The sequence below is a fragment of the Bos grunniens genome, chromosome 16, assembly GCF_055505025.1.
Source record: "Bos grunniens cultivar Pamir isolate PY7600 chromosome 16, Bosgru_T2T1.0, whole genome shotgun sequence".
In the NCBI taxonomy this organism is placed as follows: Eukaryota; Metazoa; Chordata; class Mammalia; order Artiodactyla; family Bovidae; genus Bos; species Bos grunniens.
Window position 1 is genome coordinate 33891217 of NC_141180.1, and position 19177 is coordinate 33910393.

At 57.8% G+C, this 19177-nt stretch overlaps 1 protein-coding gene across 4 annotated transcripts in view; it reads right to left on the bottom strand.

The window, feature by feature from the left end:
* CHD5 (chromodomain helicase DNA binding protein 5) overlaps positions 1–15065 on the bottom strand; it is a 68996-nt gene extending 53931 nt beyond the window's left edge. For 2 of the 4 annotated variants that reach the window (XM_086344153.1, XM_086344152.1), the window contains exons 1-2: positions 14295–15065; positions 4024–4151 (exon numbers count right to left, since the gene is read on the bottom strand). In XM_086344153.1, coding sequence (XP_086200279.1) covers positions 4024–4151; positions 14295–14373 — 207 coding nt within the window. In that variant the 5' untranslated portion in view covers positions 14374–15065. Of the gene's footprint in view, positions 1–4023; positions 4152–8624; positions 8761–14294 lie in introns of those variants that run through there. The other 2 variants (XM_086344151.1, XM_086344148.1) reach the window with 2 other exon arrangements.
* Positions 15066–19177: the final 4112 nt, after the last annotated feature.

Here is a 19177-nt window from a genome sequence, read left to right on the forward strand (position 1 = left end):
GTAGGCAGGAGGGGTCTCTGCCCTGAGCCTCGGGCCCACCAAGGCACAGTAAGCCACCAGCACAGGCCCTGGGGATCCCTAGCTGGCGGCCAGTGTCCACTCTTCCCCCCCACAGCTCTGCAGATGTCGTTCCATCCAGGCCTTCCATCTCCCTCTCCCTTCCTTCTATGCCTGAACTTGGCACACACCACATCTCTTAAAAAGGAGGCATTTCAACTCAAAAGGAGGGACTCAGAGAGTTGGTCATTCTCAAATTGGGGTCCTTCAAGATTGAGAGGGAAAAAGAAAGAATGAAATATGAGCCTTCCCATTCACAAGTGTTATAAACAGTTATAATTTAGCACTGAATAATTGGTTGCTATGGTAACCGCTGCAGTACAGGTTGAAATCATCTCTCCCTCCTGCGCTGGGTCTGACAAGGAGCTTCATCTACATATGCTCAGGTTCCGGCCGAAGCCCGGTTATTTTATGTAAATCAGGATTCATGACTCGCTGCCTGTCCCCCCACCCAACCCCCCCAAAAGCCTGCTGCTGCATGGGTTCCACCACCCGAGGGGGCCCTCTGCTCCCTCTACCCATGGTCTTGGGTTGGGGCCACCTGGATGGAGATGAAAAGGAGCAAAGGGGTGACATCCCCCCCACCCACATCATGAGAACTCAGATCTGCGGGCGGGTGGAGGAGCGAGCAGAGGAGCGGGCAGTGGGCACATGGCGGCCGAGATCCCTCTCTCCAGCGGCAGCGTGTTTAGACCTCGGAAATCTGACAGCTGCCAAGCCAGGCTCTCAGTGTTGCAGTGGTGGGGGTCAGGGGGGCAGCCGTGGTCTGAGGGCTACATTGGGGGCCTGCCTGGCACTGCCCAGGCCCCTGCAGCCCTCCAGTCTCCCCTGGCCTCCATCCCCTCTGAGATCTGGAATTGCATCTCAGTGCAGAGAAGGAGAGTGGGTGAGGAAGTGACAGGAGGGAGAGAGGAGAGGATGGGGGAGAGGGCAGGACGAGGATGAGGTGGGCGGGGAAGAAACGCAGAGGAGGGAAGAGGAGGGCAAGGGAGGCCAGGGAAGAGGTAGCAAGAGATGGGTCCCTCACAAAGGCCAAGTTCCGGCCATAGGAGTGAGAGCTGGGCTCAGAAACAAAAACAAAACCCTGTGTCCAGGTAAGGGCCGGAGAAAGGAGACGAGAGGCCTGGGTGATCAGGGTGATCCCAGCACGAGGATGGCAGGCACCAGCCCCCCTGTCCTAAGAAGCCACCAGCCCCTCTCCCCTGGCCGCAAGCCCCTCACCCAGCCCCCGCTTCATCGAGGCCAAGACTCTGCCCACATCCTGCCTCCTTCCTGACCAGGGCCTCGGGGAGGGGCCTGCTGTACCCCGTATCCAGGAAGGCCAGAGAAAGCTCATCCCCACCTGGAGCCAGGAAGGGAGGCCACAGACCCCTGGGGCTCCCCTCATAGGCCTTCATCACTATTTGGGAACCAGGCAGAGACCCAGCCTGAGGCCTGAGACCAAGGGCCAGATGGAACAGCCCACGCTGGCCCAGCCTCCCTCCCTGGGGAAGGAGGAAGGAAAGAAAGAGAGGAAAGAAGCGGTCCCAGGAAAGAAGCGGAAAGAGAGAAATTGCTGAGGACCTGGGGAAGGAGGTGCCTGTGCTCAGCCCCAGGACCCAGAATCCCCTTCCACCCGCGTCCAGGGAGCCCCGGGTCTGGGGGGGTGAGCCCAGTGGCCGCAGCAAGTCCAGATTTCACAGCTTCGACCAGGAAGTCGACCCCTGCATCCCAGGGCCCCACCAGCCCCACACCATCTATTCTCTACTCCCAACAAGGACAGACCTGCAGGCCAGGGTGGGGAGAGGAGCTGCAGCAGGTCCCCCCAGTGCAGGGGGCCAGTCCATTGCATCTCCTTGATGAAGAGCCTCCAGGCAGGGGTCCTCTCTCCTGCCTCCACTTCCCCTCCTGGATAATGGGGACAGGACACTTCAGCTCACAAACCTTCCCACAAGCAGCCCTGGGATTAGGGGTGGGGTGTCCTGGGAGGGGACAGACCTGTCGATCCGGGAGCCCAGGATGCCAGGAGCAGGAGGTGAGGACAAAGCTGAGGTGCAACAGTGATGAAGAGCAGAGTGTAGGACAGGGGTGGCGCTGGGCCCGGCGGAGACTCAGGCCCCTCCGGGGGCAGAAAGGGCAGTTTATATGCGCCCGAGGAGACGAACAGCCTGGCAAGGCCACAGAGGGCAGGGAGAGGCTCAGGGACAGCCTAGGCTAGGAGCCTGGGCAGGGCAGCTGTCCTATGGGGGCTTCCCAGAAGCGAGGACAGCAGCACAGTGGGCGGTCCCGGGGAGGAATGCTGACCCCAAGCTCCGGGGACAGCACAGACAGGACGCACCTGTAAGGTTCCAGCTGGAGGAGGCGGGGCTGACTCCTCCCTGCCCCAGTCCCCAAGCTCCTGACAGGCCAGCCCCGGCTGACCACCACGAGAACCCAGGGGCACAGTCCAAGGCAGGCCCCACCCTCCAGACACTTGTAGGGTAACACTCTGGATGTCCCCAAAGCTACTGGCCTTCCCTGTGGCACTGGTCACATGAAGGCTCCCCCTCAGCCCACATCTGATTTGCCCCCCAACAAGGGGCTGGGGGTAAAGTGATGACCACCCCCTTTACTGCAGACACAGAAGTGAGGCTCAGACAGGTGCAGGCAGTGGCCTGGGGAGATCTGAGGAAGAATCCCACCCAGCATGGCCTGCCCACCATCACAGGCCCTTTGTCTTCAGGGGTCTCCTCCTCCCCACTCCCTGCAGCATCTTCAAGGACCCTCCAGAGCAAAGTCATAACACTTTGTCCCTTGCACAAAGCCTTGCAAGGGACAAGCCAGAGGCCCACAGTGGCCTTTGAGGCACATCAGAGAGTTCCAGCAGGCTCCACACACACAAGCACATTGCTACTCTGCCCCCAAGGTCACCAAGCCCATTAACACCTCCCCAACAGCCTCCCCTGCGAGGCTGGACCAGGAGGGTCTCCTCTGGACAGGGGAGGCAAGAAAGCCAGAGAACCGACAGCACTTCCCCATCAAAAACCCCACAGTAGCCAGGGGAGGACCAGGCTGGGGGGATAGGCTGCTGGACATCCCTGGGGCCAGATCTCAGCCATGTCGCCATGACCCTGGGCAAGTTCATCTCTTGAGCCTCCTCTGTAAAGCAGGGTGCACACCACCCCCTCCCCGTAAGGCTACCTAGAGGATGGGGTGGCTCCAAGGAGCGGTGGCAGCTCCCACGTGGTGGGAGACAGGAGTCCCCACGTTGCCCTAGGATCATCCCTTCTGAGTGCGAGGGGCTTTAAGCTACAAGTCGACCCCAGGTCGCCCCTCTGACAGGAGGTGATGATCATCTGACCCTGATTCCCAAGGTTGATGTCAAGGATAAAGTGATTCTGTGTGGAGTGTTCTGGAAACGTGCACTCAGATTACTTGGAGGAGACCCATCCCATACTCAGGTCTCCTTATTCTTCTCCCACTTCGATCACGTTCATCAGGACCCCAAGTCACAACAAGCTGGATGCAGCAAACCCGAGGGACAGATGCCTGCCAGCAGTGGCAGAAGGTGCTGCCCAGGGCACCGAGGAAGTGGACACGGAGGCAGTGGACACAGATGCAAGTGGCAATAAGGGCCCTTCAGTGAAGAGGTGCAAGCGCCGGGGACCCTGTGTTGTCATGGCCCGGGACAGCCTCCAAGGGGGAAAGAATAAACACCCCAGAACACCCTGATTAAGAAGACAGCACACTTGGGCTCCCTGGTGGGCCAGTGGTTAGGACTCTGCGCTTTCACTGCCGAGGGCCGGGGTTCAATCCCTGGTCAGGGAACGACATGAGATCCATCTCGGGCAGGTATCGGTGGGCACTGCTCACAGCAGATGCCAGTTTTGGTGTTCTCACACAAGCTCGGTTCTCAGGACACACCCTTCCTCTCTGGAAGGTTCTGGGTCTTTCTTCGCAGGCCCAGGAGGAGCAGCCAAGCCCCCCAACAGCCCCGGCCCTGCTCACCTCTTTCTTCTTCCTCTTCCCTTTGGACCTGTTCTCCTTGAGCTTCTTGGACTTTTTCTTCTTGGGGAGGCTCACGGGCTCCTCCGGGAAAAAGTCATCGAAGCCTTCAAGGCCACCATCTTCTTCTTCTGGAGGAATAAGAAGGGGGAGGGAGTGATTCTGCTGCTTCTTTTTGGGAGATTCACTCCCCAACCCAGGAACGGAGTGAGAGGCAGGGCCGCTGCCATCCAACTGTCCCAGGCCAGGGCCACCCACACCTCCCCCCGCCCCCATTTAAAGCCCACCCCTTCTCCCTCCATCCAGTTCCCCTGCCGCAGCCCCTCGGGCTGTGTCACACCACTCCACTTCTCTGGGCCTTTCCTCCTGTCATCTGTAAAATCGGACAATAACCATCTTCCTTGCTACAACAGTGCTCCAGAAACTGAAACAAAAACGACTAACTTTGTTGACTAACAAGCTGGGTTTTGTTGACCCGGCTCCTTGGGAAGAAAGCAGCTCCACAGAGTCAGAAAGCCATCTCCAGCTGGCCCAGGGAGAGTCAGGGCCTACCCCTGCCCTCCAGAGGCCCACAGTCGGGCCAGGAGACAGCTCATGAGTGCAGATGACACCACCCTAGGTGATGCCAGGTGGGCCATGGGGCAAGTGCCTGGGAGTTTGGAGGAGAGACCAGCAGGGTGGATGCCAGGACCCCCCTTAATAGGGACTTGAAGGCCACGCTGCCCCCCCACCTGGCCTAGTCCCCAACTGCACCCACGCAGGCCCATCCCCATCACGTGGACCCGGACACGCACAGCAGGGTGCCAAACACACTCCACTGGGTGCTGCGGACAGTGTGACAGTCCAGAGAGAGGTGCGTTTTCTAGAAACCGCCTGCCTTTCCTGAATTCCTCGCACTTTCCTCCAGCCGAAAGGCCAGGTGAGCAGACAAGTACGTCATGTGGGCATCTCTGTGCTTCTCACCACCCCCCAAAGGGAGCCTGTGGCCGGGGTCTAACTCCTTACCCAGGATGTCAGGGGGATAAAGGGTATGATCCCTGAGTTCCATGGGGGTAGGGAATGGGAGGGTCCTCTTGGGGGCAAACGGCAGCAAGGTGACACAGGAAGAACAAGCACCCAGAGCCATCCCTGCTGGTACAGTGGATAAGACTTTGAGCTCCCAGTGCAGGAGGCCCAGGTTCAACCCCTAGTCAGAGAAATGGATCCCACATGCCACAACTAGGAGTTCACATTCCTCAACTAAAGATCCCACGTGCTAAGTCACTGCGGTCATGTCCGAATCTTTGTGACCCCATGGACTGTAGGGCACAGGGGTGGGAGAGGTATTCACTGGAGCCTGTAGACAGGCTCCTCTGTCCATGGGTTCTCTAGGAAAGAATACTGGAGTGGGTTGCCATGCCCTTTTCCAGGGGATCTTCCTGATCCAGGGATCAAACCCTCATCTCTCATGTCCCCCGCATTGGCAGGCAAGTTCTTTATCACTAGCGCCACCTGGGAAGCCCAGAAATTACTCCATGCTGCAGCAAAGATCCAAGATCCCACGTACTGCAATTATGATACAGTGCAACCAAATAAAGAATTTTTTAAGTATATAAAATGCTATTTAAAAAAAAAAAAAAAACACCTAGAGAGAGCTACATCTGCTCTTCTGGGATGAAGGAAGATTCCAGAATGAGCCAGTAGAACCTCCAAAGGGTCCACCAAAGGGGCTTCAAGAAAGCCAGTCCCCACACCAGCAGCTTGTCCCCCACCCCCACCCTCATGGCCCATGTGCATGGGGCGGGGGCACAGAGAGAAGCACCAGGGGGTGGGGGACAGGACAGGGAGTCTCACTTAGCCTCAGGCTGGCCTCTGAGAGGGACCCCACTGTGAGACTGACACTGGGAGACCCTGAGGAAGGTGAGACATGCCAGTGCCACCCAGGGGACTTTCCTCTGGGAAATGGACAGTGTCCTCGATGAATCAAATTTAAATAACAGGGCCCTGCCAGGACACCTTTTAGAGCAAAACATCCTGGCTGCTGAATGTGTCAGACCCACAGATGTTTGGACACATATCTGTACCCTGGACACCCCCAACATCCCCCCCATCCTCCACAGGGGTCTACTCCAGGGCCTGGGGGCTTCCCAGGTGGCACTGGTGGTAAAGAAGACAATGCAGGAGACATAAAAGATGTGGGTTTGATCTCTGGGTTCAGGAAGATCCCCTGGAGGAGGGCATGGCAACCCGCTCCAGTATTCTTGCCTGGAGAATCCCATGGACAGAGGAGCCTGGCGGCTACAGTCCAGAGAATCACAAAGAGTCGGGCACAACTGAAGCGACTTAGCACACAGGCAGAGGCCTGAGACCCCTGTCCCCAACAGTCACCAGTGGGAAGGGGGAAGGTACCCCCGGTCACACTCTGGATACAGCTAGAGGGTGCTGGTGACTCTGGCGGCCCAGTGAATACCCCTCCCACCCCTGTGCCCTGGAGGGCCATCTCCCAGTCGTTCCACTCCCTCCCAGGGGAAGGTAGGGGCTGCACCACTGACTGGGCACCCCTCTGCACCAGGTTCTCCTCCAAGGTAGCCAGGGGCCTATAGCCTGAGCGCCCCCACCCCGCATCTTGCACAGCAGAGGTCGGTCCACTGGAGCAGGCGGCAGGGCACACCCGAGTCCCAGCCCCTCCCCATCCTGCCAGGTGAACACAGACATGGAGAGAGCCAACTCCAGGAAGGTGAGGGAGCTGCCACGGAGGAAGGAGTGACCTGAGACTGGGCTGAGTGCTGGCCATCCCCAGGAGGCCAGCTTAGGGGTCCTGACCAGCAGAGGGGGGGCAGTGCCAAGGACCCTGTGGAGGGCACAGCTGCTGTGGCTGGCACAAGGGCCAAGCAGTGAGGGTGGGCCCAAAGCTGGGATTCACGTGGGCAGGCTTTGAGGGGAGCTGGGCAGAGGAGGCAGGATCCAACCCCATCTTGTCCCCTGGACCCTGATGTGGGAGGGGCAAGGATTCTCGTGCCAGTTGGAAAGGTGCATGGGCACCCCCAGAGCCATTCGGGAGTGGAGGGCTCCGGGGAACAACGACATGGCTGGCTGGGAGCCAGGCTGGGGATCTGATGCCCATCCATGCTTGCCCACTCCCCCACCCACCTCCACCTCCCCCGGAGCTGCAAAGAGACCGCCTGGGCAGAGCCGCCCCCGCACCCTGGCAATGCCCAGCACAGTTATGTAACAGGCTCAGCTGATGCAATCGGGAGGGGGCCTCTCCCTCCTGCCTCCGGCCTGCTCCCCACATCCTCCATCCCCTCAGCAGGGCAGTCCCCCAGACTGGGGAGGCCAGCCCAGCACACAGTCACAGACTGACCAGCCAGCAGGCACAGACAAGGGGATGTGCAGGTGGCTGCGAGAGGTTCAAGAAGAAAGCTGGGATCGCCCATGGGCAGTGCCCCATCCTGCCTGGGAACAGGGTAGGGGCACCTCGAGCCTTAAGCGCAGCCCTGGCCTCAGAGGATAAGGCCTCGGGCCCTCTGCCCCTGGACAGATCCCTCCCTCCATTCCCAGGAGACCTCACAGCCCAGGGCCATCTGCCTGGTTAAATCCCTCCTCCGGAAAGTTCCAGACTGGCACACGATGAAGAGGACCCCACCCTGCCCACCCGCATCGTCTTCTCCCACACGGCTTCTGGTAGCCCTGAGGACCCCCAGGGCTGACCTGCAGTGACAGTGCTTCCACAAACCCCCATAATCCCCGCCCAGCCCTGCCCCCTCCTCCATCTTCTGAGCTTCTTCCAGAACCAGACCTCAGGAGTCATATCCGAGCAACCCTTCCTGGTGCCCCTCCCAGAGCCCAGCCCTGCACCCCCTCTCCAGGGCATCCAGCCAGTGGTAACGTGGGAGCACGCACGCCCTGGGGTGAGGGCACCGAGGAGAAGCAGCCTCAGGACTCCTCATCCTGCTGGCTCCCAGCTCCGCCCGGCTCCCAGCTCTGCCTGGCTGCCCCACACAGCCCTTCCAGGCTGCCTGGCAGTGTCCTCCCGCACCAACCTTCCCTTCCAGGGCCCCAGGCTCCATCGATCCCAGACGGACTATAATTAGGACCCATTTGCCCTGGTCTGTCTCCCAGGCCTGGGGAGGGCACAGGGGAGGCTGCTTCAGAGACAAGACGGGGGACAGGCAGGGGACCATGAACACAGGTACCTTCTGTGGCTTTTCCCCGAGCTTATCCCCAGCCCCTCACCAACTCCCTGCACACAAGGGCTTAGCCCTGAGGGAGCCCCAGGCTGCTCGACAGGCTGCAGCCCAGGCAAGGGGGATAGGCCCTTCCCAGAGAAACACCTTACAATAATAAACAGTGGATCTACCTACCGCCTGCACCAGGCTCGAAGCAGATAGCATATGTTTGTTTATAGGACTTCATCTACTCCACACAGCAACCCAGGGAGACAGTAATATTACCCTCATTTGCAGATGAGGAAACAGGCTCCAAGGATCTCATCACTTGCCCACTTCTCAGTCTCACAGCCGGCAGGCGGCAGAGCCAGGATAGAACTCTGGTTGGTGGTCCCCATGCCTGCCCCTCCCTCCAGGTGTAGGAGCCCCCAGAACTCAGCCCTTCCCTGCACTTACTTAACAAGCATTTAAACAGCATTGCCCCTGTGCCAAGCGTGGATGGGCTCTGGGGATGCTGAGGTGACTCAGGATGGTCCCTGGTCTGGAAGGTCATCTGGGCTCCCTCGGAGGGGTGGTCTGGGCTAGTCCACCCCAAGTCCCCATGCTCTGCCCATCCCCTGCCCCTGTCCTCTGGGGAAGGACAGCCGCAGAGCCCAGAGGGGCCTGGGAAAGAGGGCAGCCCCCCAGGCAACTTAGCAAACACAAGGTGATCAGAGCAGAAGAAAAACATGATTGCGAAAGGAAGAGTTAGGTCATCTGATTCCAGGCAGCTGATGGATCTGGGGAGGCGGAGCCAGATCAAGAGCTCCATCACAGAGGTCCAGAAGAGTGAGCAAATGTCAGTGATGGGGACCCAGCTCAATGTCCCCCCTCCCCTCCAGAGCCTGGGGAGAGGGGCTCCTTCCGTTCCCCCAGGCAGGAAACAAGACCACCCGGTGACCAGGAGGAGGGACAGGGGAGCACAGGCTTCAAACCGCCGCCCCTGACTGGGGGGACGGCCCCCAGTCCCTTCTCCCCGGAGCTCACATCTTCATCCTTAAAATGGGCCGAGTCCTGGAAATTCCCTGGTGGTCTAGTGGTTAGGATTCCACACTTCCACTGCCAAAGGCACGGGTGTGATCCCTGGTTGGGCAACTAAGATCCTCCAAGCTGAGTGACGTGGACGAAAATAAATAAATAAAAATTAAAAAACAAATGGGCCAAGCACTGCCCTTCTCACGGGATGAGGAACTAGAAACTGTGAGATGCAACTGAAGTGCTTGGCAATGGCAGGTGGGGCCCAGGGCCTCAGGGAGGTTAGGATGGTGGAACTGAAGGACTTGGGGGTTCAGGCATTGCTGGGCCAGGGCTTCTCAGGGCCACTCTAGGGCCGACCAAGGAGGGGCCACCAAGACTAAGGTTCCCATCAGTCCTTGGAATGCCCCCACACCATGGGCGTCCACAGATAATGGCAGGGGCAGGAGGAGGGGAAGTACTTCTGCCCAGGAGAGGATTAATAATTTATTTATGACATTTAACAAAACCCAGACATCACCTCATTGGCGTCTCATCAAAGAGTCAGTCCTGAGCACCACAGGCAGGCAGCAGGAGGAGGGAACAGGGCAGGCTTTTACCCTAAGGGACTGGGGCCCGGAAAGAGTGAGGAGGGAGGAGGGTGTGGGCCCAGAGCACTGCAGGGGAGGAGGAGGAAAGAGAGGCAGGAGGGAGGGGATGGGGGAGAGCCCTGGAGGGCCAGGGACACAAGAGAGACAGAGAGGGACAGCCAGAGAGAGAGGAGCAAAGACTCAGGGAAGACAGACTTGGAAAACAGACAAAGGGACAAACAGGAGGACAAAGTGAGAAGACAAACAGGGAGAGAGAAATAAGGACAGAGCCAAAGGCAGAAAGTCTCCAAAGTTCTACCTGCTAAACCCCCAGAAGGTCAGACACTATATAGTATGTTCAGTACTTGGCTCAGAGAAGGCATGCAAGAAATCTGTGTTGGGTGGGTGAGTGGATGGACGGACAGATGATGGGTGGATGGACAGATAGATGAATAGATGAATGGACCAATGGATGGGTGGATGGACTAGACAGATAAATAAACGGATGGGTGGATAGATGGATGGATGGATGGATGGATGGATGGATGGATGGATTCAGTTCAGTTCAGTCACTCAGTCATGTCCAACTCTTTGTGACCCCATGGACTGCAGCACGCCAGGATGGATGGATGGATGGATAAATGGATGGATGGAGACTGGGTTGGATGGATGGATGGATGGATGATGAGTGGGTATGATGGCTAGCCAGTGGGCGGTGGGTGTATATGGCTAGTTGGTCAGTTTTGTGGCTGGATGGGCAGATGTTCACAGGGTACATACATGGGTGGTTGGGTGAACAAAGGGGTGGATGATTGAATGAATGGATGAAATAATAGATCAATTGGGAATGAGGGGAGTCTCTCACAGGCCAACCCACTGGGCAAAGCGTGCTGATCACTGTGCCCTCCTCCTCTTAGCAAAACGTATTAAATATGATCAGGCTCTGACCATTTCCCCAGTGGTGGGGGAACAGGTTAAGAAAATATAGACCTTTGGGAAACATGGTGCTCTCTCCCTCTTGGTCCCTGTGCCCACAGAAGCCTAGATGGGGTCCAGTCCTGTGGGTGCACAGGCCAGTCAAGTGCCAGAGTGGTCCTACTACCCGGCCAGGAGAGAAGCTGGGCTCACCAGCTCTAGGAAACCCACCCCCGCCCCCCGACTATGTGGGATGGAAGGGCTGGGCCTACCAGGCAGGGACTTCTGAGGAAAAGGCCTGGAGTGCCAAGCCCTCTTCTCCCTTCCTCCCTACCTCCCTCCAGCCCCTCAAGCCCAGGCTCCCTGCCCCCAGCTTACCAGATGAGGGTGCATGTCTCAGAAGCATTTCCTTGGGGAAGGCAGGAAAACTGCCCCCCTTGGATGGTGCTAATTATAAGCCACACTTTATGATAGGCACCTATCATGTGCTGGGCACTGTGACCTACATGTTCCACATGCACCATCTCACCAGTCCTCATAATAACCCCTCTATGAGGTAGCTGGTGTCACAGTACCATTCCACAAGTGGGGACACTGAGGCAGAGGGACCAGGTGTCCTGCCCAAGGTCAGGCCATGAACAAGCAGCAGAGGCGGAGCCACTGACTCTCTCGAGCCCTCTTGTGGACTAGCCCTCTGAATCCCCAAGAGACTCTGGCAGCCAGGGTCCCTGCGCCCAAGAAGCAGGGACCCTGCCCTCCTCCTCCAAGCCCCCTCCTCCTCACCCACTGGCCTCAAGGCCAGAGAGCTGGCCTGGGCAAATCTGGGTGGCAAGAACACTGCTGAAGAGGGTGGAGACAGGCGGAGTGAGGAAAGTAGATGTGACAAGTACTGAGCCCACCACAGCAGATTGAAAACTTGGAGTGACAGCTCCCAGTACACCGGCTTCCACACCAGCAAACTGCCACATGCAGGGCCCATCCCTGTGGGCCATGGTCACCAGCTCAGGTTGAGAGTTGCAGAGAGGCCGAAGTGAAGGACAGGGGCCCGGGCGGCCAGCACTTTAGGAGAGACACGAGGCCTAGGCTGAGGCTGTCATCATATCCAGAGGTCAGGGTGACCCAGGGACCCCCCCAGCCCTCAGACCCCAAGACTGTGCCCCTCTCTCCAGCACCCACAGTGCCAGGCACAGTGGGTGGTCACAGGGTCAACCTCAAGGGGGGAAGCCTACTGACACAAGTCAGCTGATGATAATATTCCAGGGAAATACTGTCAAGAAAATGACGCATTAAAATGGGCCTGGGAATTGAGAGAAGTGGGCCTACACTCAGCCAGGAGCTAGAGACCTGAGTAGCAGGAAGGATGCAGTCGTGAGCCAGGGAATATTGGGTCTGGCAGAGGTCACAGTCAATGTTCAGGGCAGGATGGAGCCTGGGGAGTTCCAAAAGAATCTAGAAGGCTAATACATGAGCAAGAAGGTGGGAAGTGGCAATGGGGGTGGAGTAGAACAGGGGTTTTGCAATCGGTTCATGCCAGTGGGCTGGGGTCTGCTTTGTGTTTACAGAGGTGACCCTGGCTGCTGAGTGGAGTATGGTCAGTGAGGACTGGTTAGGAGGCTTTGCAGTCCCCAGGTAGAGGGGACAGTGGCTGGGACCAGGGACACAGAGAAGGGCTAGGAGCTCAGAAAGGCTCAGGACACCCTCTGAAGGTGTCTCCCTGGTGTCAAGCACCTGGTCTTGTGGAAGGTAGGGTAGTCTCTGTTTGGCTGGGCTTTGAGGGGCTTCCTAGAGACCCTGGGGCCAACCCCACCCCCCACACCTGCCTGGAGCAATGGATGCAAGCAGGAGGGAGACAAGGTGGCGGGCAGGTGACTCTGGCCAAGGTCCAAGCCCTCTGGCCCTAAAGGAGTGAGCTGGGTGCCCATCAGCCTGAGGGCACTTCCCTGGCCTCCTCCTCTTCCCACTCTTGGAGCCCTGACACAACCAGAGAGATTCAAAGTGTATGGGACAGGGGGACAGAGGACCCCATCAGGGGGTTGGTGAATCCTGGAAATAAAGCTATTCAGGTACTCTCAGCTGTCCACTGCCCCCATCAATCAGTGCCACAAAGGGCCACGCCCCGAGTGCCATGCCCGGAGGAAGCCAGTAACCAGCTTTCCCTAAGCTAGCTTCCTGGGTAGAAAACAGCCCTGGGTTTCAGTGCCTGTGCTGGGCCTCTATGTTCCCTTCCAGGAAATGGGCCTAATTCCCTGGCCCCCAGGATGTAAGAGTCAACCTTGTCCAAGCAACTCCGCCCATGTGGGGCCACCTCACCCCCAATCCCCTCACCCCAGCAGGCCCTTTGCAAACTTGGCCAAACTATCTGATCAGGGTGAGGCCCCAGTCACCATGTCAAAGGAAGCAAACAAGTGGGGAAGGGTGAGGAGCGCCCCCCCCAGTGGGCGTGGCCACCTGGTGGGAATCCCCTCTAGAAAGAGACAACTGCCACCTGGATCCTCCCCTTCTCACCTCCTGCACGCAGGAGTTGGGGTGCCAATGTGCGGAATACTCTCGCCCCTGGAGAAAGGGCTCCAGGGGCCAAACAGCACACTCAAGGGCGAGGAAGGGCTCCCGCAGTTCCCACAAGTCCCCTGGGAGGCCAGAAGGGGCCGTGACTTGGTGTGGGGACGCTGAGATGTGAGAGTCCTCTGGAAGGGAACGAAGACGGCCGGTCCACAGTGTGAGGCCCTGCCCAGCTGTGCCGTGAGGGGAACGTCCCAAACACACGGTGAGCAGTTAAGTAAGGAATGATCCTGCAAGGTTGCCCCTGACGCACAAACCCTGTTTTCTGCTGAATTCTGGAGAGGGATAGCAAAGGCTGGGGCGGTGGCCCTGGGAGTCAGGCCCGGAGCCAAAGCAGGGTGGGCTGGGAACGCCACTAGGCGGGCGAACGCGGGCTGGAGACGCCGGCCGGCGCTAGGGCGCGCCAGGACGACGCCGGCGGCCCGGGCAAAGTGCTCGGGAGAGGCGGTCGCGGCACCCGGCGGCCGGGAACCGGGAGCGGAGTCCGAGCCCGCGCGCCTCAGCCTGGAGCCTTCGTGGGCCCGGAGGGAAGTCGCCCCTGCCCGGGCGCTCGCCCGGTCCCCTAGTCCGTCCCGTCCTCCGCCGTCTCCGGGCCCCACCCAGCCCACCCAGGAACCGAGATAGGCCAGGTCCCGGTATCTGGTCCCGCCAGCACCCGCCGGTGCCCGCGAGGGCAAGGGTGCGCGGTGCGGGGCGAAAGCGCGGGGTGCGCGGCTCCAGCAGCAGAGCGATTCCCGCCCCCTTCAAGGGCACGCGGGCTGACCCCCGCGGCTCCGCGCCCCTTCCCCGCTTCGCGCGCCCGGCGCAGGCCCCCAGGGGTCCTCCGCCCGCGCCGTGGCCAGGGTGGCCCCGATAGTACCCGCCCTTGGCGGCCCGCGCGCCGCACCCCGGCGCTCGCCCAGCCCCGCGCCCTTGGCCGCGCGGCGCCAGCAGGGCGGGAGCGCAGCCCGCAGCCCGGCGCCGCCTCCCGCGCGCCGCCAGCGCCGCCTGCGAGGTCCAGCCCCCGGGCCCAGCCGGTCCCCGCGCCCCCCGCCGCCCCGGCCCCGAGCGCAGCCGGCGCCTTGCTCACCTGACATCTCGTCCTCGTTCTCCATATCGTCCGCGAACAGCCGCGGCAGCTCCTCCTCGGTGCCCAGCGGGCCCCGCATGCCCGGCACGGGGGGGAGGGGAGGTGGGCGCCCCCCCTCCCGCCGGGCGCGGTGCCAGCCTTAACCCGTGCGCTGCCGGACGGGCGCGCGCGGCGGCCGAGGCGGCCTCGGCGAGAAGATGGCGGCCGCCTGCCCCCCCACCCCCCCAAACCTCCACCCCCCCGTCTCGACCCCCTTCTTCTCGGCCGCCTTCGCCCAGATCCCCGCAAAGCCCGGGCTGCTCCGCCCACCGCGCCCCGAAGCCCGAGTCCCGCAGCCGGCCGAGGTGGCGGCGGCAGAGCCGGCGGCACGGCGGCACGGCGGGGGGGCGGCACACATGCCCGGATTGTGACGTCCAGTCTGGTTGCTGTGGCAACCCCATCCCATCGTTCCGGCAGCGCGACTAGTTAACAGCAGAGAACAAGTTGGGGGGACTAGTCCGGTGCCTCCGGGTGCGGGGTGGAGGACCCGGCACTCCGGCAGGGGGAGCCGTCGAGGCGCCCGCGCGCCGGGGGACCCGACGGCCAAGCGGGCAGCTGGGACTCGGGCGGCCGGGCCCAGTGGAGGGAAGGGCCTGCCCGGGAGTACCCTCGGCGGGGCCCGCTGCCACCGCCGCCCCCGCCCAGGATGGGTCCCCAAGGGCGCAGGGGCAGGGTCCCCGGAGCAGCGGGCAGCGAGCTTCCTCACTGCTCACACGCGCCCAGCCCCTGGTCGCCTAGCACCGAGCCAAACACGCTTCTATAACCCCCTTTCCAAAGAACATTCGAAGAAAAAAGCGTTCCGCACTTGGGGAAGGGCCGCTCTGGAGACAGCGGGTCTGATTCCTCCAGAAAAATCTGCAGGCTGGCTCCTCCCTCACTCCATCGCACCCGGCTCCCACCACCCACGTATCCCCTCCCAAAACGCCCCCCCTGGCCGGTCCGCTTTAAATAAATCCAGCCCCCCGGGGGTGAGATGGAACCGCGTTCCCTGTGCCCAAAACTCCCGCTCAGAAGCGACACCTGTCGCGGAGTGGGAAGGAACCGCGCCGCCAGTCCTCGGTTGTTAAAGGTGAAGATGGAGGCCAAAGCCCTGGGGAGCAAGACTGGAATTTTAAATAAGCGCTGCCAGTCTTGGCTGCAGCGAGTCTTAAAGCTACTCTAAGAACGCAAAAGTTTCAGCGAAGGACAGGCTGGCCGGCTTTCTAATCCTGGAAGAACCCGGAACCCTCACCCCACTGCCTGGGGCCAGACATCTCTGGAGGAACCCACTGGAGACCCAGTGGCGCCAGGGACCCACAGGAACCACCTGACTCGGGAAGCCCAAAGCAGCTATGAGACGGTCTCCTCTCTGGCATCCACCTCTCTGGTCTTGGCTGAACACCTGCTTCCTCCAGGTGGACAGACACCAGTACCCATGCCACACTGGCATCACCAGGCAGGCTCTCCCTTCCTGGGGCCTTTGAGGAGCCAGGAGAGTTGTGGGTGCTTGGCGAGGGCTCCCAGTGCAAGACCTCCTGAGGAGGTGGCCTGAAGATGATAGATGGCACAGGGAAGGCTGGAAAGATGTGTCCCACATTTCTCCTCTCCCTTCCCATCTAATGAATTTCCAGTAAGCCTCAAACCAAAGCTCCTCCTCATTCATTCCTGGGCAAGGACAGGTCTGTCCAGCCTCCTGACAAAGTGCAGGGAGCTGGGAATACCATCTCCTGAATTGCTTTTAAACCACATTAGGAGAGATGTTGAATCCACCCTGGGCAGACACCCTGCCAGGGTCAAGGGACAGGCAGGGAGGAGGCGGGCTAAGAAAGCAAGGGCCCTTCCTGGTCTCCTGAAGCTGTATTTCACCTCCTGGGCACCTAGCTGAGGGAGCCTCAATCACAGATGCCTCAGCAGGCCTGCATTTTCCCCAGCAAGGCTGCCTTCCTCTTCCCAGACCTCCTGTCTTCCTGAAAATTAACCATCCAAGAGAAAACACTAAAAACTGCCCACTCTTTCGGCACCAGCCCTGCTCCCAGCCCTTCCCAGATGGAGGAATTAGGTCAGGGCACCTCCACAGGTCCCCTGTCCCACTGTAGAGAAGCTGGGACCTACAGTATTTCCCATCACCAGAAAGCCCTTCACCACACAGGAACCATTAACTGTGGCTCCAGTTCCCAAGATGAGGTTGAGAAAGTCAGATATCTTTCAACCAAGAAGAGTTCCAGCTGCTTAATTTGGCAAATCAGAGTCGAGATGTTCATCAGTCATCCTCCTCCACCGTAACTAGAGCAGCCCTTTCTGTTACTTGAGAAAAACCCGCACGGCGAAGAAGATCCAGCACAACCAAAAAAAACAGAATATATTGGCTCTGTCCAAGGTTACCAAGCAAAGGCCATGGTACTGCCAAATCTGTGGTTGTCTTGTCAGGGACCCACCTCCTAGGGGTGTGCCCCCTCACAGGAAAGGGTCAGAACGACCCTACATACAGCCTTGAGAAGTGTGGGGGCAAGTCAGAAGACGGGCCAGGCAGCAAAAGGGAGACAAAAGCAGACTGCCAAAGCCAGTTTCCAGGCTCCCCTGAGCCTATCAGTGGCTGGAGAACCATTATCAACTTACGGGAGTGCTGCTCACCTTCCAAGATACCAAATGAGCCCTGAGAATGCTGAGGTCTAAATGCCCCATTTATTTTGACCAATTGTCTTAAAATTAAGTATTTGATATGATCAAACTGTCCCACTTTCTCCATGTCTGTGACACGTTTCTGAACACCACAGTGCTAGGCACCACTGATTAGCTGCTGCTGCTGCTGCTGTTGCTAAGTCGCTTCAGTAGTGTCCGACTCTGTGCGACCCCATAGATGGCAGCCCACCAGGCTCCCCTGTCCCTGGGATTCTCCAGGCAAGAACACTGGAGTGGGTTGCCATTTCCTCCTCCAATGCATGAAAGTGAAAAGTGAAAGTGAAGTCGCTCAGTCGTGTCTGACTCTTAGCAATCCCATGGACTGCAGCCTACCAGGCTCCTCTGTCCATGGGATTTTCCAGGCAAGAGTACTGGAGTGGGGTGCCATTGCTTTCTCCACTGATTAGCTGGAACTCATCTATTTTAACACAAGGCTCCTCCTGAAATGCTGCAAGGATGACGTGACTCAGAAAAGCACAACTTCACCACTGAAGGAGTCACAGGGTGTGTGTTGGGGCTGGGGGTCCACAGGGGCCTTTGAAAGGAAAACAAAGTTAAAACTTTTGTTAACAGCTGGTATTGATCAAGCCAAGGGTGAAGTGGAGTTGGAGTCAGCTGAGAACAAGACTGTACCAACTTCCTACTTCACTACCTGCACGAACTTAAATCTCAGCTTCAAACTCTCCATGACCTAATCTTTTCCTGTGCCTTGATCAGGCAGGTGAGTCACGAGGCAAGACAGATCAAAAGAAAATTGGTCTAAAATGCAGCCCAGGCCCAGCTGGTATAATGGGTGCCAAGTAATTCAAGTTCACATCACACCCATCAGAAAAAGTCATGTGTTTGCCAAGTTATTTCTCTGGCTCTGGGTCTGAAGAAATTCTACATGGAGAGTTTGGTTATAGTACTCTCCAGAACCTGAGGCACAGCAACGTAACTAAGGTGAAGAAAGAGGGAATAAAATATACATGTTCTTATCAAACTTAATGAAGTTCAAGGTCATTGCTGGTACAGCAGGACAACCAATTTTTCTGTTGCTAAACAGATTAACATGCAGTCCTTAAAAAAATATCCTTGCACAATAATAGTAGCCATGTGTTAGCCACTTTAGTATGTGATCAGAAGTCAAAATACAAGAGTTAAAAAAGGCACAGAAAACCCAAGAAGTTTCCATTTTATTACAAATTTTAAATCCTGGGAATAGTTTAAAAGAAAAAACTTATATACTAATTTCAGCCCAGGGATAATTTTTTACAATCAAACTAAGGTTTCTATAATGGAACATCAATGCAACAAACAAGTACAATTTGCAAACCCAAGTCACAACCTTGCTAACAAAGTTAATAATCATAGTAAGGGACAGTACCAAAGAGCTTCAGTTAAATTTGAAAGAAACCCTGCCTTCTCTAGAACAGAATCATGCAAATAATTCTGCTCCAAGAAATTTGCATAGAAAGAAAATGGTACTTTACCACAAATGAAATCACAAACCCTCAATGTTAAAGTCAACTCAAAAAGCACCAAATGTTAACATTTCTAGCTATGCAACTAGCAAGAACGTTAAGAATTGCAGGTGTGGAAATGAACCATAGGCAAGCTCTGGAAAACCATGAATTTGTTATGTCACCTTAAGACAATGCACTTTTCCTGCAGAATGGTTTAGACTTAAGGAGGGCACTTTAAGGTATCAGGTCCTCTTCTCCCTCTTGATCCTATCAGCAAGTCACATCTTTACAATCTTGTTAATGACCTTGGATCTCTAGCCTCTACACACAGGGCAACAGAACCCATTGTGGGAATGGTATGGTGGGAACACTGCCTTCAATTTAGTCTGTAGAATGACTTTAAGTCCAGCTGTGGCCTAAACGGCATGAAGTGACTTTCCCTGGGCATCTGGACACTTCTCTTCAGCCTGAGTAGTCTCCCAGGCCCTCCCCTTCACACCCAAACCCAAGACTCCAGAGCTCTGGGCATCGAAGAATTCCAATCCCAACCCATGTATCTATCCCACAGATCCTCACCCACTTCTGGAATCTCCACTACACCTCATCTCCAGCTCCCCCTGCTGGGGTCAGAATGACAGTTCGCTGCAAAGACTTGCAGAAACAATTATTTTACAAATTCCTATAGTGTAGACCTTTCCTTAATCCAACACCTGGGACTTTTAAAAGAGCCACTCCTCAGAC